Below are 23,571 nucleotides of genomic sequence, written 5' to 3'. Positions count from 1 at the left end.
ACAGCCTTCAAGAACTCCCATCCCACGTAGAGTAAAACCCAAAAAACCTCCAAAGAGGCTACAAGAACCCACCCAACCTGCTCCATCACCTCTCCGATCTTATTGCCTTCCCCTCTCTCCCTTGCACACCTGGCTCCAGTCACACGGTCTCTGTACTGTTCCTTGCACATGCTAGCACACTCCACCCCAGGGCCCTTGAACTTGCTGCTTCCTCTGCCTGGAGCCTTCATCAGGTTATCTTCATCATCCCTTCTTCCCCCTCTTCAGGTCTTTGCTCAAATTTCACCTTGGCAGGTTAAAACCGAAATCTATGCCCTCCCCAGTAGCACTTATCCCCTCTCACAACTAGCTCCTTTATTTCTTTGTGGGTGTCCTCCAGCAGAGTATCAGCCCCATGAAGGTGCAGGTTTTTGTCATTTTGTTCAGATCTATATCCTCAACAGTTAAAACAGTGCTTGGGGCATAGCAGGCATTCAAAATATTTACCGGCTTAACAAAGAATTATCTCCCGCCTCCTGCTAACAACCCCTATTAGTGCTTTGAGGCCACAGGTGTTCTTACTGTATATAAGACCAACACAGGAAACACCCTAGAACAACAACGATGAAGGATAGCTAACATGACAGGCCCTGCACAATTCTAAGCACTTTTAGTGTGTGAACTCAACTTACAACAACTTTGTGAGTTGGGATGCTCCATTTACAGACAAGGAAGGTAAGGCACGGACAAGCTCCAGAACCTGCCCAGTGTCATGCAACATGGGTGCTGAATACTGTCCCTTTGGTCCTCCCTTCCCATCTTCTCTCCACCCCCAAATCCAATAAGAGAAGGAGAGAGAAGAGTTTGGTAATAATTAGGTAGCTGAGGTTGTGGGAGAGGAAGAACGGGCTAGAGGCAGAAGGCGGCATTGGTCAGACGGGAAACACTTACGAGAGGTGGGAAGAAAGGAAATTGTGGGTGTGCAGATACGTCCCATGGGCTGGGGCCAGAGCCCCGCAACAGAAATGGAGGCCTCCCCAGGTGGTCCAGAGAGCCTGATCATTTCTCTCTTCCTTCATTTACTTTACAAATATTTATGAAAGGCCTGCTATATGTGAGGCACAGTGTTCAGTGACAGGAGAATCCTGCCCAATTACAACAATAATCCACTCTTCCCTGTCCCCTGGGAGGTTCACTTAGATGTGCCACCTCCAAGTGACAGATAAAGCAAGCAAGCCAGTATTACTATTTGTACACAGACATTCTGACCCCAGAGCCTACTCTTTTGACACTTACGCTGACTTAGAAAGCAACAGATGACACAAGGGACTGAGGTTAAGTGTGTTGCATAAACAGGAAGAAGAAAGGGGAAACTGCTGACCTGGAGCAGTCAGGGAGGGCTTCCTGGAGGAGTACTTAGCATAAACTCTGAGCAGCCTACTAGGAGCAAAGTTCTGAAGAATCCACAGGATTTGGATAGCCCGTGAAGAGGAGGGTGGAAGACAGGATGCTTCAGGCAGGAGAAGCAGTTTGGGCAAAGAGCAGGCAGAGGAAACAGAGAGAGGCCCCTGGAGGGGTGGGGAAGTGTGGTCCCAAATCTCACAAACCCAGAAGCTGTCTAGACAGGGGATGACACACGCACATCTGTTAAACCGTACACTCCCCTGTGTCTCCCCTTCTTCCTGGCCCCAGGCTTTCTCCAGCCTTCTCCTCTTTGGGGCCGTCAAAGAAAGCACAGAAGCTCCTGTAACCTGCGGGCCACAGCTTCTCCCCGTCTCCCCTACCTAGGTCCAGGCCATCTGGTGGCTCTCCTTGCCTGTTCTTGGAATTCCAAATGGAGGCAGAGAACCAAGCCGGCTTTCAAGAACAGGGCAGGGGACAGTAGAAGGGTCATTCAGAGGCGGGACGGAAAGATCAGGTTTCAAGACAAAGGCTCAGGATCTGGAAAGGAAATTAGGGGCATAAAGATTGTAGACCAAAAATGCAGGGCTTAGGAACCCAGTTACCTGCCTAACTATTGATGTGACAAGAAATGCCCGAAGGCTCGTGTGTGCCAGGCACAGTTCTTGGCACTGTGGATAAAGCAGTGAAAAGAGAATTCCCTGCCCTCCTGGAAGTGATATTCTAAAGTCAACACAGGAGAAGCTGGAGTTGAAAGACTCTGGCTACATGTGAGAATGATCAGAAAAGAGGACTGGAAACAACGGCAAACCACAGGCAAGCTGTGTGAACAGAGTGGCCATGGATTAAAGTCAGAGCACAAAGGAAATTTAGAAACAATACATTCAAGTCTTAGGAAGCTGAGCACCAAAATGTTTTGTATGTCAAGTGGGTAGATGTTTGACAGGCCATATAATTCACACCCTCAAATACCTGAGCATCTGCTACTTGCCTTATGCTATTTCATGATCCATAAAAAAAAAAAGAAAAAAAAAAAAAAAAAGAACAGACAAAACTCTCGATTCTCACGGAGCTGACAAAGTGGACAGAGGCAAGAAAATAGCCTGATACTTACTTGGGGGAAAATGCAGCAGGGAACACGCTGAGTAGGAAGAGGGGTATGATCTGGAGCTAGCCTGCCTGGGTTTGGATCTCGGCTCCACCACTTAACTAGACATTGGGCAAGGGTCTGAACCTCCTGTGTTCTCAGGGACTTCATCTGGGAAGTGGCGACGCTTACAGCACTTGCCTACGGAGTGGATGGTTTAACATGCACGGAGCCTTGCAACAGATCTGTATGCAGCAGGTGCCCAATAAATGCTGGCTTGTGTTCTCTGCTAGGTTTGGACCATCCAGGATTATCTAACCTCCTTTCCATAACAGGTCCCAATTTTCTTGGGGATCTGAGGCTGGGTTGGTGGCTCACGCCTGTAATCCCAGCACTTTGGGAGGCCAAGGTGGGTGGATCACTTGAGATTCAGAGTTCGAGATCAGCTTAGCCAACATGGTGAAACCCCATCTCTACTAAAAATACAAAAATTAGGCCGGGCTCGGTGGCTCACACCTGTAATCCCATCACTTTGGGAGGCTGAGGCGGGTGGGTCACAAGATCAGGAGATCGGGACCATCCTGGCTAATGCGGTGAAACTCCGTCTCTACCAAAAATACAAAACTAGCCGGGCGTGGTGGCACATGCCTGTAGTCCTAGCTACTTGGGAGGCTGAGGCAGGAGAATGGCGTGAACCCGGGAGGCAGAGCTTGCAGTGACCTAAGACTGTGCTACTTGCACTCCAGCCTGGGCAACAGAGCGAGACTCCATCTCAAAAAACAAAAACAAAACAAAAACAAAAAACAAAAAACCCAAAAATTAGCCAGGTGTGGTGACGTGTGCCTGTAATCTCAGTTACTTGGGAGGCTGAGGCAGGAGAACTGAGCCAAGATCATGCCACTGCACTCCAGCCTGGGTGACAGAACAAGACTCCATCTCAGGAAAAAAAAAAAATCTTGGGGGATCCTTTTCTCCCCACCCTTGGTCCACAAAGTTCAAATTAGGCTCCAGTTCCGGAGCTACAAGGCTAGATCGTGGGATCCTAGACCTGGGCCAATCAGAGCCTCCCCACCCCCTGCCTCAGTGACGGGCCAGAGTAATCCAGGTGCTTTGGCCTGACTGGTCAGGAAGAGGCATCCAGTCTTTACAACTGGCTAACTCACTCCATGTGGTTCCAATGTGAGGACCAGGGACGACAGCGACACCACCTTGTCTTAAGTGGGGTCGGGAATGAAGCCAACACACAGAACAGAGCAGTGCTGTGAAATGCAACATACTTGGGACTTAACAGCACTGGACACCTGGATCCAGCCAAGCCTGAAAGAGGAAGATTTGGGTTGGGTTCTTTGTTTCAGGCCCAATAAATTCCTCTTTAAGTAGTTTCTGTTTTCTTTGTAGGTCAGTTTCCCCATACTTTGACTCAGGATCAGGAGTGAAATTCCCTTTTTTCAATTAGGTCATTCCTAGTTGCTCTTTCTGTCACTTGCAACCAAATGAACCCAAACGGGGAAGCAGGCTGGAGGCAGACGGCTGACTCAAGTGGCTTCCTGGCCACCTTGTGCCTGTGTGAACAGAGGCCTCAAGGCACGGCCTGCCAGCCCACGCTAGGCCTCCTCGGCCTGTGCCCAACTCTCCGCCTTATTGAGGGCCAACTCGCCCATCCTTCTTTGACAACTGATAACAGAAGGTGGTGTGGAAAAGCGGAAGGAACCTGGGTGTGGGAATCACAAATTCTGGACCTGACTTGGCCACCCTGGCTGTGACTTGGGCCCTCCCTGGCCCACCGTCCCTGAAGCAGGCCCTGCTCTGGTCATTCCCACCCCAGTCCCAGTGCTGCTCTCTTCAGAGCACTTATCATAACTTATCGTATTTAGTCTCTGGCCTGAGAATTTTTTTTTTTTTAAATGGAGTCTCGTTCTGACATCCAGGCTGGAGTACAGTGGCGTGACCTTGGCTCACTGCAACCTCCACCTCCCAGGTTCAAGTGATTCTCCCACCTCAGCCTCCTGAGTAGCTGGGATTACAGGCACCCGCCACTACACCTGTCTCTCTTTTTTTTTCTGAGACAGAGTTTCACTCTGTCGCCCAGGCTGGAGTGCAGTAGAGTATGATCTCGACTCACTGCAACCTCCACCTCCTGGGTTCAAGTGATTCTCCTGCCTCAGCCTCCTGGGTAGCTAGAACTACAGGCAGGTGCCACCATGCCTGGCTAATTTTGCATTTTTAGTAAAGACGGGATTTCACCATGTTAGCCAGAATGGTCTCGATCTCCTGACCTCGTGATCTGCCTGCCTTGGCCTCCCAAAGTGCTGGGATTACAGGCATGAGCGCCCGGCCATGCCTGCCTAATTTTTGTATTTTTTTTTTTTTAGTAGAAATAGGGTTTCACCATGTTGGCCAGGCTGGTCTCGATTTCCTGACCTTAAGTGATCTGCCCACTTTGGCCTCCCAAAGTGCTGGGATTACAGGCGTGAGCCACTGCACCTGGCCGGAGTTTTACTTTATAGAGGATCATCCCTTTACCAGAAGCTTGCGTGGGCAGGGGCTGTCTCTTGGTTGTGTGACGCCATGATCCCAGCTCCTGGCACAGCCGACGTGCTAATTCTTCCAGGTAGTCAACCGAGATTTCCTGAGCACCTTCTATGCTCCCAGCCCTATTCTCAGTGCTGGGAATCAGGAGAAACAATTCTTCATGGATCAGACACCAAAATAAATGACACAGCGTATGAGGCAATGTGTACCAAGGAGATCAAGTCCTAAGGAGGGAGGCTGGAGTGCTAGGGGGTGAGGGGGTGTAACTTTAAATAGGGTGGGCAGCAAAGGCCTCTCTGAGAGATGACAATTGGGTGGATCCCTGCAGGAGGGGAAGGAACATGCCTTGTGGATATTTAGGGGAAGAGCATCCTAGACACAGGGAACAGAAAGTACAACTGTCCTGAAGTAGGAAGACGCCTGAGGGGGACTGGAAAGGGGGCAAGCATGGCGGCACGGAGCTGAATGAGGGGGGCTGGGGGTTCTAGCCTATGGGTGATGTGATCTGGTGTAGTTTTTCTTTTTTTTTTTTTGAGACAGAGTCCTGCTCTGTCGCCCAGGCTGGAGTGCAGTGGCAAGAACATAGCTCACTGCAACCTCCATTTCCCAGGCTTAGGCAATCCTTCCACCTTAGCCTCCCAAGCAGCTGGGACTGCAGGTGACGGCAACCATGCCCGACTACTTTTTAAATTTTTGGTAGAGATGAGGGCTCACTATGTTGCCCACGCTGGTGCTGAACTCCTGGACTCAAACAATCCTCCCACCTCGGCCTCCCAAAGAGCTGGGATTACAAGTGTAAGCCAACATGCCCAGCCCTGATGTAGGTTTTAACAGGATCCTTCTGACTATGTGAGGGGCACAGACTTCAGGGCATGAGGCCAGGCACAGGGAGGCCACTGAGACAACCAGGTGGGAGCAGGTAAGGGGAGAGGTGGACAGTCTCTGGGTATTGTTTAGTAAATGAATGAATAACTGCACGGTGGGAACACTGGAATTGGCTGAGTGCTCCAGTTACTAAAAATACTGTGTAACAATTTACCACAAAACTTAGTGAATTAAAATCCTGCTTTTATTCTCAGAGGCTCCTGATCAGGAACTTGTGCAGGACATGGCAGGAAGGGCTGGTCTCTGCTTTGTAACATCTGAGGCCACCGCTGAGAAGGCTCAGCAAGGCCTTGGCTTGTCTGGCAGTTGTTGCTGGCAGTCAGTTGGGGGCTTGGGAGGGGCTGTGGAGTGGGTACCTCCATGTGGCCTCAGTGTGGCTTGGGCTTCCTCACAGCATGGCGGCCTTGCAGTAGGGTCTGATTTCTTACACAACAGCGAGGGTCCCAGTGATCTTCATCTTTTCTGCTGTCCCATGGTGTTCCTTCTACCAGGGCTACACACGTCTGGCCAGATTCAAGGGCAGGGGACACAGACCCACCTCTCAACAGAGGAGCATCAAGGTCCCACCATGGATGAGTCTGCAGGGTACCGTGTCGCCATCCTGGAAAACAGCTGGTCCTGCTGGGTCACAGAGGCTGGTCAGGCCTGGGGCCACGTGGGCCTCCCCTGTAGTACATCCTCCCTCTTAGGAAGTGAAACCCAATCTGAGTCAGCCTCTGTCAAGGCTGGGCATCTGTGCTCACGCCCATTTCAAAGAATCCCTGAGCCTGGGAAAGTCCTGGGGTGACCTGAAGATTGCCCCAACCCCACTCTTCCTTCTTACATGACCCAAGGGGGTTAAAGCCACGATGTCGGGTCCAGGGGGTTCTGAGCAGGGCAGAAGGGTGAACTGAAGGGCTCACACTGGGAGCTAGAGTCACAGCAACAACCTCTCCTCCTTATTCTGGAGAACACATCTGCTCAGTTCTGTGTGCGCTGGAAACATTTCTTCCCATTTTTTAACTACCCCCAGCTTATTTTTAAGTAGAAGGGAAGCCACCTAACAAACCCAGAAAACCCCACAGAAGAATAAGATCTCATTTGGGGAAAAGGCCCCAACCTCCCCTAGCTCTTCCCTTTTGCAGAGGCGAGAAATTTTCCAACTCAGGCTCTGCCCTTGAGCCCTGTGCTCAAAGCCGCCGTCAGCATGGAGGTTGCCCTGGAGTCTAGGAGGGAAGGCTGCTGGCCCTGGGAGCCCCTCTCATCAGGCAGGTATTGGCTTGTCAGTGGCACGAGGGGCCAGGGGGGCGGGGGTGGCGCGGTGATGATGAGGTTCTGCAGGCTTCAAATGGGGGTGCTGGGCCAGGGCTCCGGGGCCAGGCTTGGAAGGATGCTAATCATGCCTGGCTGGGCAGGAGACCTGGAAACATCTCGCAACCTGCCAGAACTCTGCCTGGGATAACACAGCTTCTCCTGGGCCAGAATCAACTGCTGCTAGAGTTGTTTTTTTACAGGCGGCTCCCAGGAAGTTTCTGGCAAGATAGAGGCTTCCAGGGCAGGGGCTCCTGATTTGAGGCAAACAGTACAGCCTGGTCTGCTCCGAAAGGGACGACAGGGCTGATCGTTACCCTCTGTGCTCCATCCCATATGCCAGGGTCTCAGGACAAATAAATGAATTTTTAAGAGTCTGGTATAAGTAGAATACCCAAATCTGGGCCTAAATTCATTCATTCATTCATTCATTCATTCATTCCCTTTCTTATTTCAGTAAATTTATTTAGAAAGAAAGGTCTATCTTGGCGGAACCAGCACCCATTGCCATAAACCTGGGTCTCTCAAGCTTGGCACTACTGGCCTGTGGGCGGGGTCATTCGTCGATGGGGGGACTGTGCTGTTCATCGCAGGGTGTTCAGGAGCGTTCCTGACCTCTGTCCATGAGATGCAAGTAGCACCTACCCCAGCTGGGACAATCAAAATTATCTCCAGACACTGCCAAATGTCCCCCTAGGGGGCAACACTGCCCCTAGGTGAGAACCCCTGCCATATTTAGATGGCAACAGTACAAGCAAAGGCAATGACACTGTGGTTACATTCCTGCTTGCCAAGGCCTCTGAGCTTCCCCTTACAGTGGGAGTAGGTCTCCTTGAAGACCATGAAGGAGGAGTTCATGCGATTCCCCCCTTGATGACCCAGAGGCTAGGAGGAGACCAGAAAAGGAAAAGGGAAAAAGGAAAAGTTCAAAGTTTTTACTTTGGAAATGGCATTTCCAATGTAGTCCAGGCCCCACCCCGTCTCTTATCCTAAATCTAGGCCACTTCACTCACTCAGGTCTCCTGCCAGACCCTCCTCCTGCCATGACCTGCACATGATGAGATCAACACTATTTACGCCCTGCGTGTGGACTGCTAAGATGAAGACTACACCTCAATCCGGTCAGTGGGACCTGGTTGGTGGAGGCCAGCAGTCTGGCACAAGACTTGGCATTGCAAGAAGTCTGGATGTTGTCTGGTGACCTTTGGAGAGAGATATGTCTACAGTGGCCTTTGTCTAAAGCAAGGACAAAAATGCAAATGCCTACAAGGGTCGGGCAGGAGGCCTGAGTGAGTGAAATGGCCTAGATTTAGGATAAGAGACGGGGTGGAGCCTGGTCTACATTGGAAATGCCATTTCCAAAGTAAAAACTTTCTATTTTAAACACTGAGTGGGCTCCATAAAGCCCTGCTGGAGCTTGGCCTGGGAGCTACGTGCAACTCTTCCAAGCTATCCAATCTTTCCTGAGCACCTACTACGTGCCACATGCTAAGAAACAGCAGTGGCCACAAGGCAGGCCAGGCCTCTGTCCTCACAGAGCTGTGACACCTTGGTGGAAGAGAACATGAATGAATGAAGACAAATTTCAGATTGTCTTAAGAGCTTTGGAGGAAGTTGTCAGGTGATAGGATGGACAGTAAATTGGGAAAGGCCTCTCTGGGATGAGGAGGTGGCATAAGAAGTGGCATCTGAGCTGAGAGCAGAGGTGGGCAAGAAGCCAGTTGTGGGCAAAATGCTTTCTACGCAACGGAGGAAGTAAGTGCAAAGGCCCTGGGGTGGAAATGTGCAGAATGAAAGCAACATGGTACAGCCCAGCACAGCAGTGTGGCCCACAGGAGGCTGGACACCCCTTTGCCCCAGCCCATGCCTTCTGGGTCGGCCACACCCGCTGTCCTTTCTGGCTGTTTAGAGGAAGTAGAAATCAGATACAGAAATTCCCACCTCTGTTCTTTGTTCCTTTGTCTCAGCTGCGGACAAAAGCTTCCCTGGCAGGGAGTTACAAAGTTATTTCTGCAAAAGGCCTTTGGCCAAAAGCAATAAAGTCGGACTTGAACAGAGTCATTATTCACGCCTAATTGTGGGCTGGTTCTCAGTGTAGACTGCCACAGTGAGGACTGACAATTCTACCTTTTTAACCCCCTCCCCCTTTTCAGCCCCACATTTTCTTAGCCTAGCCCTGCTTACCCCCACAGAACATGTATTTTTGTTTCTAGAGATTGTCGTTTCCTTCGAGAAGAACATAAAAGGAATAAAAGGTATTTTGACGGCTCGGTATTAATAATCCAATTACTACTTTCCTTTTCACCCAATCCACAGGCGAGCGTGCCATCCTCAGCCAGCTTGCCCCTGCTATTAGCAGATGAGCTGCTCATTAGCTCACCTTGGAAACGGCCCGATGCTTACAATTATTTCAGAAGCCGGGAGAAGGAGTCAGAAGCAACTTCTACCAAATCACCCGCTACATTTGGAGATGCGAGTGGAGTGCCTTTGGAACGACAGGTCGGCTTCCCAACGTGGCGTGCTGTGCAATCTAATTAGCGGCCGGAAATAGACCGGCAAGTGGGAGGAAAGCCTGGGTCAGAGGCTCTGCGAGCTGGGATGAGTCTGGATCAGTTTTGCCGACTAGCAGCCTCCCCTGCCAGGGGGACTCACTGGGTGTCACCAGGTGTGGGGGTGGAAGGCAGTCTCACTGGCGAGGCGGGGTCTGGGAGGAGGGAGTGCAGTCCTTGAGCTCAGGTCCCTCATTACTGCGCATGCTCTCCTCTCAGGAGCCAGAAGCAAACTGCCCCCATCTTCTGGAGGGGGATATCGAGGCATGGCAGGGGTTCTAGGAGTTGACTTTGCCCCATAAAGTGGAGAACAGCTTCCAGACCCCCAACAGCACCTGAGCTATGGGGCCCTGGAGCTGGAGAAGCTGCCACACAGATTTGCGCATTCCACTTATACCAGACTTTCAAAGTCCATTCATTCGTTTTGAAATGCTCATTGCTCTGCCAGGGGTGAAGTCACCTATGCAGGGGCGGTGCAGAGATTTCTAACTATTTTTGTCCATCTGGTCCCCTTCTTTTGACAGCACCCCAGCTTCCTTTTGAGGCCTACCTCCCCTCTGCCAAGATGCCCCCATCCTCTCTGCCAAGGGATGATCATGTGACCAAGGTCAGTCAGTCAGACTTTCTCACCATGTCCCCAACTGTCAAATAAAGTGTCAAGGGCAGAAAGAAAAAGTAGGGGTGCATTTGTCGCATTGGGATGGAAACCCTCCTTCGGGCGGCTGCTAGTAACTCCTGCACCAGGGTCCCCAGAATTTCCTTAGTTCCTGCCCTGTCCTTTCCTGAGACCCCCAGTAAATCCTGTTTCAGCTTGAGATGGTAAGTGCTGGGCTCCGCTACTTGCAGTCTGTGATGAATGGGTACTTTGGTGGACTCCAAAAAGCCACACTGCCTGGTATTCAAACCCTTGTGTGGGCCCCACCCCATGAAACCGGGCTGGCTTTGTGACCTGTTTTGACCAAGAGAAGGTGGCAGAAGTGATGCTGTGCCAGTTTTGCGGATACGCCTTAAGAGGGCCTCGCAGCTTTCACTTTTGCACTCTTAGAAATCAGGCTACCCTGAGCCTGCCATACTGTTGAGGAAGCCCAAGCAGCCACAGGGCAGAGCCCACATGGAGAATAACTGAGCTCCCATCTGGTGACCAGCAAGAGCTGCTAGCCATTTGAATGAGGTTGTTTTAGACCTGCCAGCTGATATCATAGCTGAAGAACCACCTGGTCAACACACAGAATCGTCCAAAATAAAATGTTGCTACCTTAAGTCACTGAGTTTGGAGTGGTTTGTTACACAGCAGAAACACAATCCTAGAATCCTCAGTGACACTGATCAGAGACTATTCCCCCAACAGAAATGTCACAAATGACTATGAGGTTAAGACTTTCAACCTCCTGGGCCAATGAACATTTGGAGGAGAACATCATTCATTCATTCATTCATTCCTTTAATCATTCATTCAAACAGCCAGTAAGCCTAGCACAAATGGTACAAAGATGAACAAGCTTCAAGACCTCCTGTTCTAGTGAGGGCATCACACATAGTGCCTCAGTTTCCTTACTTATAAAGTGAAGATGATATTAGGCCCTGCTTCAAAGGCTTGCTGTGATGATGAAATGCTGGGCAAAAGTAATCAGTAGATATCAGACATTATTATTACTACACACTTGCAATGCACAATGTTAGTGTCTAGGGACACTTAAAACAATGTCCCTGGAAGTGTAGCCATTTGGTACAAAGTATCACAATGGGAGACGAACCCAAATGCCTACATGGGCCGGGCAGGTAACGTAATCGGGTGAAGTGGACCCATAAGAACACCGCACACCCCGCTTCCCCTTCAGCTCTCATCTGGCCACTTTCGGTAGAGACAGAACAGAGAAATATTGCTCCACAATGAGAAAAACAGAAGGGAAAGTGCCATGAAAAAAGTCAAATGAACTGGTTCACAATCTCAGGCTACAGGGAATGGTGGGGACCCCATCTCCCCATTTTTCAGGAGAAGCTGAAAATCCAGATTTTTAAAATGTGAAATCTCGTAGTTGTTAAAAATCTAAAAGGTTGTTGAATCTAAAAGGTTCAAACAAAACATTTCCGTGAGCTGCACAGAGCCCCTGGTTAGCCGGCCTGTGATGTCCTATTCTACCAGCATGGCAGAGCAAAGACAGACTTCGTTGTGTCTCTTTCCTCCTTTACAAAACGGGGCTGTAACTACCCCGCATCGCTGAGTAGTTACACATTCAAAGGATGGAGCACCTAAACCACCACTAGCCTGTAGGAAGTGCTCAGTAAATGTGAGCTTTCAGGAGGGTAGGCTGGGGAGCGGAGATTAAAGAGGCTGGTCTCCTGGGCTGTGACAGCTGTTCTTTCAGGAAGGGACAATTTAGGGACGGGAGCTGTCTTTTCAAGGGCAAATGCAGAAATATTCAACTCAAGAGCCCTCATTAGAATGTCACACCACTGACCTGGAAGACTAGGTTGGCCCAAGAGTCATCAGAAGTGGGGGGTTCCACCAGCCCTTCTGCAAGGCCGTGAGGTCTCTGCTGTGGCATAAAGGGGACGATCCCTCCTCTGCAAGCAATGCTAGCACAAAACCCCAGCTCTGGCACCGGGGAGCAAGTGAGTGTGTGTGAAACCAATCCTCCCAGCCACCCGCTTAGCTTTTTGCAAATGACTAACAGTTTTTGACATCCTTGCCCTGAGCAGTCACCTTCCAGCAAACACGCGAGCCAGATCTGCCTGCAGCTCTCCAAGCCTCTTTCTCTTCTTGCTTCCTTCATTCAAAAAATATTTACTTAGTATCCAGATTGCCACCCTGGTTCTTAGTACTGTGGATATAGGGATGAACAAGACAGACGATGTCCCTACAAGCACAGAGCTTACTTTTTAGTGAGGGGAGAGAGGACAAAGGACAAATAGGCAAACCAGGCTAATTCCAGAGAGTGGTAAGTGTTATCAACATAAAACGGGTTGTCCTTCCAGCATTCTAGGGAGGTGACATTTGAGCTGAGATCCAAAGGATCGGAAGGAGCCAGGCCCTTTCCCAGTGTTTGATTTAGAGGTAAGAGCAAAACCCAACCCAGGACCAATGAAACAGAAAGCAAAGTCTGCTAGGGTGGGAGTGTTCTGGCAAGGATTTTACTCTCCGATTAAAAGAGAGACAGCAAGGAGTCCTGCCCTGTAGTCCCACTTTGTAGGGAGATGCGACGTCTGGAGCTGTGGCAGCAATATTGAGACTATGAGGCAACAAGGCCAAAGACATGATGAAGACAGAAGAACAGAGGCTTGAAAGATCCTGGGACCTTAGATGACACTGTTGTACTGAAAAACCAACCCCTGGATTCCCCTGCTTTGGACTTGGTGTTATGTGAGAATTAAATATTTCTATGGCATAAGCCACTGTCAGTCAGAAATGTGATTCCTTACAATGAAACCATTTCAGTTCACATTCAAATGATCAGGACTCTAAGCTACTAAGAATTATAGTAGGCTTTCCTGGTCTTTGAAATATCCAGATAAGTGGACTGCAATCAGAAGTCTGTGGATAGTATATGTCTCGAGGGCAGACCAGAACTGTGGCTTTCAGATGGTCTGATTTTCACCAGACACAAACTTCTCCAGGCTTCTGTGAGCTGACAGTGTTTTCAATCTCTTTTCAAAGAGTTCCAGACCAGGCAGGGTGGCTCACGCCTGCAATCCCAGCACTTTTGGACAGTCGCTTGAGCCCAGGAGTTTGAGACCAGCTTGGGCAACATAGCAAGATCTCATCTCTACCCAAAAAAAAAAAAAAAAAAAAAAAAATTAGCTGGGTGTGGTGGCCTGTGCCTGTAGTCCCGTCCTACTTGGGAGGCTGAGGTGGGAGAATCACTTGAGCTTGGGAGGTTGAGGCTGCAGTGAACTGAGATTGTGCCACTGCACTCCAGCCTGGGTAATAGTGTAAGACCCTGTCTCAAAAACAAAAAAGCTCCTCTTCTCTGGCTACTGGGGCGGGTCAAGTCACCCACTGGGGTCCTGACCACGAGCCAATAAGAAAAGCTATTGGCCACATTCTTCCCCTAACACATCTGGCTTCTACCTGGCCAAACACATCTTTGGTACTATTCCTGGTCCCTGGGGATTGCCCTGTCCACCAACTTACACACACAAGACATGGCCATAACAACTCTGAGTTTGGGATAGAATTCATCTAAGATGCAAGCTGGGCCCAGGTATGCAGAGCAATGGGCCAGGTCTTTTATAAGATGATGCTCCATGGCAGAGGCCAGGGCCACTGGGCAATGTGTGCTTTGGAATCATATTAAGAGAACGTGGGGAATTCAAAATATTCTGGTTAGAGAATTCCACGAAGTCCTGGTCTGGGCTGGAGGAGAAGTTCTGAAGGCCTCGCCAACAGCTGTTCTACCCAGAAGGCATCGTGCTGCCTATGAGGCCCGAGATCCCACATGACCTTAAGCAATTTCCCAAGGGCATCTGTGGCAGAGCAATGAATATTTAGCTCTGTTAATCACTGAGAAACCAGGCAATAGAAAAGGGGAGGCTTAGCCCGAGCCTTCAGGAACTTCTTGGAAACGTCAGAGAGGTGAGCATGTGGGATGTGCTAAAAATATTCATCAAATAGATTCATGACGGGCACTGGGGAGAGGTTGGGGGGAGAAAACCACACTAGAAAACAAAACACATTCTCTCTGGATGATTGTGTCCACTCCCAACAGCTTAAAATAACATCGATGTGCTGATAACTCCCAAACTTAGGTTACCAGCCCCGACCGGCTGCAGACATCCACATTCACCACCCACTGAGCTTCCAGACGCCCAGGTGGGGTTCAACTCAAATCCAACATTTCCACGTCGGAATTCCAGATCACTCCTCCCACCAAAATCTTCTCTCCTATCTTCCCTATTTAGCAATCACCATGCACCAGACTGCCTAGTCACCTTTGATTCCTTGGCAGGATACACCACGAATATTTGGGCTGAATCATTTTTCATTGTGGGGTCATCCTGTACGTTGCAAGTTTAGCAGCATCCCTGGTCTCTATCCTCTAGATGTCCCAGTTGGGACAACCTGTACTGTCTCTGGATAGTGCTAAATGTTTCCTGGGTGTCAAAATCACCCTCAGATGAGAATCAAAGCCTTTTCCCTCACTCTGTAATCCAATCCACTAGGAAGTCCTGTGGGCCCTACCTCCAAAATACATCTCCAATCCCCATTTCACTCCATCTCCATTGATATCACCACCGTCCAAGCCACTCTCGGGCCCTCCCAGATGCCTAACAGTCCTGGTGACCCCACTTCCATCTCATAGCATGCCTCTCACAGGAGCCAGCAGGATCTTTTCGAAACACAAATCATATCATTCTCTGACTTAAAACCCTCCAATGATTCTCCATGTTATTTTTTATTTCTTTTTGAGATGGGAGTCTTGCTCTGTCGCTCAGGCTAGAGTGCAATGGCGCAATCTCAGCTCACTGCAACCTCCACCTCCTGGGTTCAAACGATTCTCCTGCTGCAGCCTCCCGAGTAACTGGGATTACAGGTGCGTGCCACCATGCCTGGCTAATTTTTGCATTTTTAGTAGAGATGGGGTTTCACCATGTTGGCCAGGCTAGTCTTGAACTCCTGACCTCAGGTGATCCACCCGCCTTGACCTCCCAAAGTGTTGGGATTACGGGTGTGAGCCACTACATCCAGACAGTTATCCATTTTATTTAAAATGAAGTCTAAAATTTCTTAGCAAGGCCTGTATTTCTCATCTCCGATGTGCCCTCCCCCACTTACTCCTGACCCTCTACCCTACTTTTTTTTTTTTTTTTTTTTGAGACAGAGTCTCACTCTGTTGCCCAGGCTGGAGTGCAGAAGTATGATCCTGGCTCACTGCAACCTCTGCCTCCCAGGTTCAAGTGATTCTCATGTCTCAGCCTCCCAAGTAGCTGAGACTACAGGCACATGCCACCATGCCTAGCTAATTTTTGTATTTTTAGCCAAGATGCAGTTTTACCATGTTGGTCAGGCTGGTCTTGAACTCCTGACCTCCAGTGATCCATCCACCTCGGCCTCCCAAAGTGCTGAGATTACAGGTGTGAGCCACTGCGCCTGGACTACCCCACTTGATTTCTATTTGTGTTTGGAGCAGGTGTCTGGGACAGGCCTCTCCCACTGCCTCTGGGCCTTTGCACTGGCTGTTCCTTCTACCTGGCATGTTCTTCCCCCAGATCTTTCCAAGGTGGACTCCTTCCTAAAATCTAGGTCACAGCTCAAAGGTCACATCCTCACAGAGGCCTCCCCTGACAGCCTGCCTAAAGTTGCCTCCCACCCCATCACATCATGCAGTCATTTTTCTTTTAAATTTTTTTTTTGAGACTGAGTCTCACTGTGTTGCCCAGGCTGGAGTTCAGTAGTGCAATCTCAGCTCACTGCAACCTCCTGGGTTCAAGCAATTCTGGTGCCTCAGCCTCCTGTGTAGCTGGAATTACAGGCCTAGAGACAGGGTTTTGCCATGTTGGCCAGGCTGGTCTCAAACTCCTGACCTCAAGGGATCCTCCCACTTGGGCCTCTCAAAGTGCTCGGATTATAGGCATGAGCCACCATGCCAGGACTAGAGCATCTTCCCTGCCTTCTGACAGCCCCTGCGTTAGACAGGAAGACAGAGGCCCACGCTCCAGAGCCCTCTTCCCCAAACTCTCCTGCCGGTATAGAATATACACGTGACACACTGGTCATGCCCCCCAGCATCCAGGACCCTCCCTGGAAGTTTGATTCAACAGGGTCTGGTCTTTGCCTTTTCAAACAAACACTGCCAGATGATTCTCATGGTGGGAGGTTGGACAAACACTGCCCCTGGCCCCCAGAAAGCAGAGGATCAAGGCCAGGCCCTATCCTTCAGACAGTAAGGCAGAAAAGTCAGGCTTTTGATGTCTGCTGGCCCTGGTGGAGGGAGAGGCACTGCCCAGGCAGCGTGTTTCCCTGGTCTCCACCACGGCCAAAATGGAGATGGGTCCATCTGGCCAGCATTGCTCACATGAGTGGCCCACCATCGTAGGCACTGGCCATTTGCCTCTCCAGCATCCAGGCTTCCCTTTCACTGGGGACTCCCCCTGCTGTTTCCTTCCAGGGTTTGGGGTCTCAGCAATCAGCATCTATCCAGCTCCAGGGAGAGGCCTGTGAGCCTGGCTTAAGCTAATTGTTGGCAACTCATTTCCTCAGCCAGTGACTGGTTTGGACAAAAAACAGTCCAATCAGAGGGAACCATGGCGCCCGGGTGCACGTTGCCAGATCGGAGGCTTGTTATTTCCCTTTGGGCTTACTCTGGAGGGGATGAGACCCCTCTGCTCCATGACATCTGTCCTGACACCTAAGTTACGATAACAGTCAATGCTTACTGAGGGCTCACCTGGGTCAGATGCCCTGCTAAGCACTTGACATTGATCATCTCATTTCATGCTTACCACAAGCAGGAGACAGGTGCTATGATCATCATCATTTGTTGGATGAGAACATCAAGGCACAGAAAGGTTAAGTAGCATGCCCCAGATCCCACTGCTGGGCAGGGAGCCAGGCAGTCTGGCTCTCCTCGCCATGGTGCCCACAGCTGCCAGGGACTACCCGCCCCAGAGCTGGAGAGAGACACCAGCCCCATGGAAGGCAGAGGAGCGGTGGAGAGGAATGGATTCTCACGACAAAACCTGAGCTGCGGGTCCAGCTGTGTCTGAAGCTAGCGTTAGTCACCTAAGGACTTTTGGTTATGAAAACCAGTAAGTCCCCTTCTTTTCTCCTTAATCTGGCTTGAGTTTTTTTCTTCTCTTTTTCGGTTGCTTGTAAGGGAAAGAAATCTGATTACTTTACAGTCCTTCTAGGCAAGTACCCCTAACTGATATTCCATTTACAACTTGCACACAGCAGTTGCTCAGTAAACGCGGATGGACTGCTCTCCGGTTCATTCACCGCTGGCTCTGTACCCTGACACCCAACTGTGGCCAGCCCAGCGCCTCTTCCCCTTTAGGCTCCAAGTGAGGCCTCGTTCCCTAGCAACCACCCCAATTAGGCAACCATGCCATTTATCAGGATGCCAATTAATTATAATGATCTTTATGCTCTCCCAATTAGACAGTGCCTTCAATCCGGCTGGGCCAGGGGTGTCTGTAGAATCTCCACCAAGGCCCATTCCGAGGCGGCCCAGGGAAAGCAGGTCTCAGGGAGGGCCCCCCTCACCTGCAGGTCAGCATTGAGACGCCCCCATTTTCCACATCCACCCAGGCCTGACACAGAGCACCCTGGCACCACCCCCAGGGCCAGGCCAGTGAGACTCCATCACCAACCACAGGAAGGTCTCACCTCTAGGAGAGCTTTCGCCCTCTGGCCCCTGTGCTCTGAGTGGGCTGAAATCTTCATCTCGGTTCCCCTGGCTTTTCCATCAGCTGCATTTGATGTTCCCTTTGCATTCTGACTGGGGGAGGGGAGAGTGTGTCCGCTCACAAGCAGAAGAAAAAGCACCAGGCAGGCACATGTTTTCCTTGGGGCAAAAAACCCCAAATACAAACCCGTGACTCTCTGTGTGAACGGTGGGGGTTTATGGAAAGTTGAAGGGCTTCGACTTTGCAAAGTTTGACTGTCTGAAGGTGTTTTCTTCCCCTGCATATGTGTTTCTTCTACATCTGGGACAAAGGCCAAGGTCATGGAGGAGAGCCCAGTGGTTCCAAGTGGATCCTGGAGCTTGAGGGCCTTTTGAATCCCAGCTCTACCTGTGACCAGCTGTAGGCAAGTCACAATCACCTCTGTGCCTCAGTTTCCTCATCTTTAATATGGTAACAATTGCAGTACTTACCTCATAGGGTGGATTTAATGAGTGAGATATCAGGGCTTAGATCAATGCCTCAGATCAGGCCCATACAAAACTACTTAAGTGTTCTCAATTATCTTAAGTCTGGACTAAACCTTTTAACTACAAGCTGGTCAGAAATGCTGATATTTTTCTCTAGGACAAGGATTCTGGACTCCTTCTGCAGGACTGAAGTCTTAAGATCAGATAATGGCCAAAGCTTGACAGAGTTGGGTGATATTCTGCCTGGTTAACCCAGCTGCCCTCTTGAGGCAGGTCCAAGCAGATAAACTAACCAGTGCCAGAAAAAGTGAGAAGGAAATGTTATGTCCCAAATCAGGTGTGAAACTGTGTATCAACTGGGTTCTCTGGACAGCAGCTGAACTTGAGGACATGCACGTGCACGCACTCACACACACTGCTATGCTGTCCTCCTCCAAGACCAGACTTTTACAATCAACCCATCGTTCTACTCTCAAGTTTGAAATTTCAACATGTTATTAGGGTTTCAGAAAAAGCCATAAATTCAAATAAAAAACCCAAGAAGTACACACAAAGCTCAAACCCCAAACCCACACTGACTCTCGGCTGCAGCAGTGATGCCAACATCACGGCTTTTATGTACATAAACTTGGCCAGGGAAGGAAGAGGCCTTCATGTACAAAGGTCCAAGATGCCATCCGCCAAGCCCACCACCTTCGCCTTTCAAGCTGCTTATTAGAACGCTAAATTACACACCTGACAGGCTGTCTGGACGAGTTTTCTCTTCTCTATGATGTGGGACAGGCGAAGCTGGGAGAACATCTCTTATAGGGAAGGGGCCTTCATTCTGTCCTCCCCACCCCCTTCCTATACTTAACGATTGGCTCTAATTTAATTAGAACTCTCTGGTGGTTCTGTAATGGGAGGCGGAGGCTCAGTCAAGAAATCCCCTTCACTATTCACTACAAGCTGAAATCCGGAGAGCGCGCAGATCCGGGGTGTCCTCCAGAGAAAGCCCTTCTCACCTGCTCCCTGTCTCCCCCTGAGAACCTGCTCCAGCTCAGCCTCCCCGTCTCCGCACCAAAAGTGGGGGTGGACCCTGTGGGAAACAGGCAGGGGACAGATGGAGGAGCGAGAGGGCGGGAGTCCCAACATGCACAGATGAGCAAATACCCAGATTGAAACGTAAGCTGAATGTAATTACTTGGTTAATTAAATATTGACTTTTAACTCAAAAAGTGATTAAAACAAGCTGCAGGAAGACTGTCCAGAAAGGGGGGCAGGGAATGAATCAAAGCTTTCAAGGAGGGGGAGGAGGAGGGGGTCGTCACAGGCAGGTCTGGCTTGCTCTTCCTACTGTGTGCTGGGCCTACAGCGTGCAGGTGGGAAGCTGCGGACCGAGGCCAGTGTGCAAACTAGGATTGCAGGCTTCCCCTTCCATCTTCCACCCCAAGACGGCATCTCTCTACCCTGCTGCCCTCCAAGTGAACCGGCAGCTTCTGGCGCGCAGGAGCCAGATCCTGTTCAGCCGCGTTTCCCTGGAACAGAACGCGGTGCCTGGCACGAGGGGGTGCTCCAGAAATGCTTGTAGAACGAATGAACGAACTACTATAAGGAATGTTTGTTTGGAAAAGTGCACTCCTAGAATTCACCGCTAGACTTCTGAAACCCCGAGGAGCCGAAAAGGGGAGCATCTCTCCGCCAGGCGATGGAAACTGGTTCTGCCCTGGCCTGGGTGGAAGTCTGCCTTTTCGATCCTGTTTGTCCTTTCGATGTCTGCGAGTTTCCAATTACTCTGAAGATCCGGCCCACTACTTCCCCGAGTCCTGCCCGGACAAGCCCCACGTGGGCTGGCTTCTAGCCGGTCCCTTGGGTCTAAACCCCAAGGGTCAACAAGGCCATGCCCCTGCGGACGGTGGGCCCAGGCGCGCTTCCCCCGGGGCCGCCTGGGCTCGGTGTGGCGCGTCCGCGGGTCAGGGGCGCGGCGGGAAGTCCTCGCCCGCCCAGCCAGCCAGCGGGGTCAAACAGGTCATCCCCCTGCGGCCGGCCGGCGCCGGAGCCTCCCTCCTGCCTGCAGGGTCCCACCTCCGCGAGCAGCACTGGGGCCGGAGCCAGGCGGTCGGGACCGGCCCCAGCTCACCTGGGCGGCGCTCGCGGCCGGGCTCACGCTGGGGAAGGCTCCGGCCGCCGGGAGTCCCCGCCCGAGCCCCGCGTCCCCTAGCCACCCACCTGCCCCCCACGCCCCACTCACCAGCGCGCACGGTCCCGGCGGCCTCACCAGGCGCGGGGCGCCACCGCCTCTGCCGCAGCCCGGCCGGGCCGCGGGGCGCAGGGGACTCCGCGCCGCCGACGCTGCTGCTGCTGCTGCCGCTCCCGCCGCCGCCGCCGCCGCCGCCGCCGCTGCATCCCCCGGCGAGCGCGGCTGCTCCTCCTCCTGCCTCCTCCCCGCCCCCCAGCGCCGCCGCCGCTGCCGCCGCCGCCGCCCCCAGCCCCCGCCCCGAGCGCCGCCCAAGCCAAAGTCCGGCTCCGCGCCCAGCCCGGACCGCTCTTAAGTCGCCCCAGCCCGGCCGGCCGCGCTGCCCCAGCCAGCCCCTTGGCACGGCGCTGCCGCCCCCTGCCCGCCGGCCTCCGCGCAGGGAAGGCGGGCGCGCTTCGGGGCGGGGAGCGTCGGGCCGGGAGCAGCGGACGGCGGGGGCCCGGGGCGCGGGGGGCCCAGCCAAGGTGCCCTCCTCTAGCCCTCCGCGCGCGAGCGCTTTTACCTCCGGCTCGAGGGACGCGCGGCCCGCGACCCGGCTCTGCCTGTCTCCGGCGCACGGCCCCGGCCCCGAAGTCCAGCTCCGGACGGGGCAGTGGACGCAGACCTGGGGTCCCGGCGGCTCTCGGCCTCCGGATGCCTCCGGACCCGGCTGGCCGCGCTCCCGGCGCCGAGCGCGCACCCTCGCCGGGAAACACAGAAGCACACTCACCCGACACACTCTCGCTCCCGCTTGCCCTCGGCGGAGAGTTGAAACAGATGTGGGATTCGCCCAGGAGCTGGAAACGAGGGAGGGAAGCGAGCCAGAACCGTGTGTGCGTGTGTGTGTGTAACACACAAACCAGGGGGCATCGCTAATAAATCAAATATCGTGATAAATTCAGGAGGGCCATCGATCAGGTCCACTTGGCTGGAAACGACGTGGATCTGCCTCTTTTCTGCTTTCTTCTCCTCTCTCGGAGCTGGAGGGAGCCAAGTGTTTCGCGGGGCGTGCGACAGCCCCGACCGGGCGCTCCCCTCGTAATGACACGTTAATAAATGTTTTCTTTTATCTGCTTTCACAGAACTCGCCCCGGTCTGCAAACACTCGACTGCCTTTGCTGAAAGCCTCGCGCTCGCCTCCAACCACACACATTTGCCATTGGAGAGGCCGGCGCCGGCCGCGACCCCGCGGCTCAATCGCAGGGCAAACCGAGCTGCCCGTGCGAGCCCCAGAGCTCCCCGAGAAACTAACTTGGGCTCAAGTGAAAATAGCAGCTGTTGCCCAGAAATGGCCCGGGAGTAGCAAAGAAAAGAGAAACCGGCTTCTTCCGAAAGGGGAGGAATTCGACTCAAGGGGGTGCTGTCTACCGCGGTTTCCGCTGTCCCTCGCGCCACAGAAGAGGCCGGAGGGGGACCGGCCTGACGCGGGTGGGCAAAGAGCGACCAGAGAACCCACCAGCAGCTGCAGAACACACAGCCGAGTTGCTTGCTAAGGGGAAACAGACGCCGCTGTAGGAAAGCACTTGTAAGCAGCAGTAACTTATTAAACCTTGTGACAATCTCACACAGTAAGTTACTATGCCCGTTTTACCATGGAAACCAAGAGAGGTTTAGTAACTGTCCGAAGATTGCACAATTATAAGTGGTGGATCCTGTGAAGCCAAGAAGCCTTAGCTCCAGGCTCATGCTCTTAAATCCTAGGAGGTTTTTACTTTTCAACCTAGCATCTCCTTTCTGTGGTGTGATCCTCCATGCTAGACTTGTCAGAGACTTAACAAATACAGACCTCTATGGGGAGGAACTTAGTACTAAAAAATTATTCATTTTTTAATCTGAAATTCAAATCGGATCTCCTGACTGGGTTTGGGGCTCTAGGCTCCTCCCCATAACCTCTGTTAGCCACCCCAATCAAGTTAGAGCCTAAATAAATCAGAAAAACCTTGAACTTGCTTTTCCAAATCAGGTGCTGGCCCTACCATTGGCATCACTGATAAGGCTGATCAGCTCCCACCTTCTTTGCCTTGGGACAGAATGTCAGGCTTCACCATCATAGACCAAAAAATAATGGAGACCCCTCTCCCTCCGCCTCATCTCTGTAGAAGGACATATATATCATTTAGAATTTTCTAGTAGTGCATTAGAAAGTGAAAAGAAACAGGTGAGGGCGGGGCACAGTGGCTCACGCCTGTAATCCCAGTATTTTGGAAGGCCAAGGTGGGCGGATCACTTGAGCTCAAGAGTTCAAGACCAGCATGGGCAACATGGTAAAACCCCATCTTTACAAGAAATACAAAAATTAAGCTGGGCATATTGGCATATGCCTGTGGTCCCAGCTACTCGGGAGGCTCAGGTGGGAGGATCACTTTGAGCCTGGGAGGTCAAGGCTGCAGTGAGCCATGATTGTTCCACTGTGCTCCAACCTAGGTGACAAAGTGAGACCCTGTCTGAAAAAAGCAGGTAAAATTAGTTTTAATGTTAATAATATAGTTAACCTAGTATATCCAAAATCGATCTCTTCATGTAATCAATACAAAATTATTAATGAGATATTTTTACATTATTTTTTCCTACTAAGTTTTGTAAGCCGGTGTACAATCTAAACTTCACAGCGCATCTCAATTGGGAGCAGCCACGTGTGGCTCAGGGTTCCCATGCTGGACAGTGCAACTCCGGCAGGTTCTGTGGTCAATGGCTGTTTCCACCAGGTCGTCTCATGTAATCCTCCTGACAATCTTTTCAAGAAAACTGATGCTCAGAGAGATAAAGGGTCTTGCCTATAGTCAAAAACTTGGCCAGTGGGATTTCAACTCATTTGCTGTC

At 51.5% G+C, this 23,571-nt stretch overlaps 1 protein-coding gene across 3 annotated transcripts in view; it reads right to left on the bottom strand.

Annotated features, from left to right (window-relative positions):
- Positions 1-22,542, bottom strand: part of SULF2 (sulfatase 2) — a 131,365-nt gene extending 108,823 nt beyond the window's left edge. For 2 of the 3 annotated variants that reach the window (XM_025398290.1, XM_025398291.1), the window contains exon 1: positions 21,482-22,309. In XM_025398290.1, coding sequence (XP_025254075.1) covers positions 21,482-21,621 — 140 coding nt within the window. In that variant the 5' untranslated portion in view covers positions 21,622-22,309. Of the gene's footprint in view, positions 1-21,274 lie in introns of all 3 variants that reach the window. The other variant, XM_025398292.1, reaches the window with a different exon arrangement.
- Positions 22,543-23,571: the final 1,029 nt, after the last annotated feature.

The sequence above is a fragment of the Theropithecus gelada genome, chromosome 10, assembly GCF_003255815.1.
Source record: "Theropithecus gelada isolate Dixy chromosome 10, Tgel_1.0, whole genome shotgun sequence".
Taxonomy (NCBI): Eukaryota; Metazoa; Chordata; class Mammalia; order Primates; family Cercopithecidae; genus Theropithecus; species Theropithecus gelada.
This window is presented reverse-complemented; position numbering and strand designations above follow the sequence as displayed.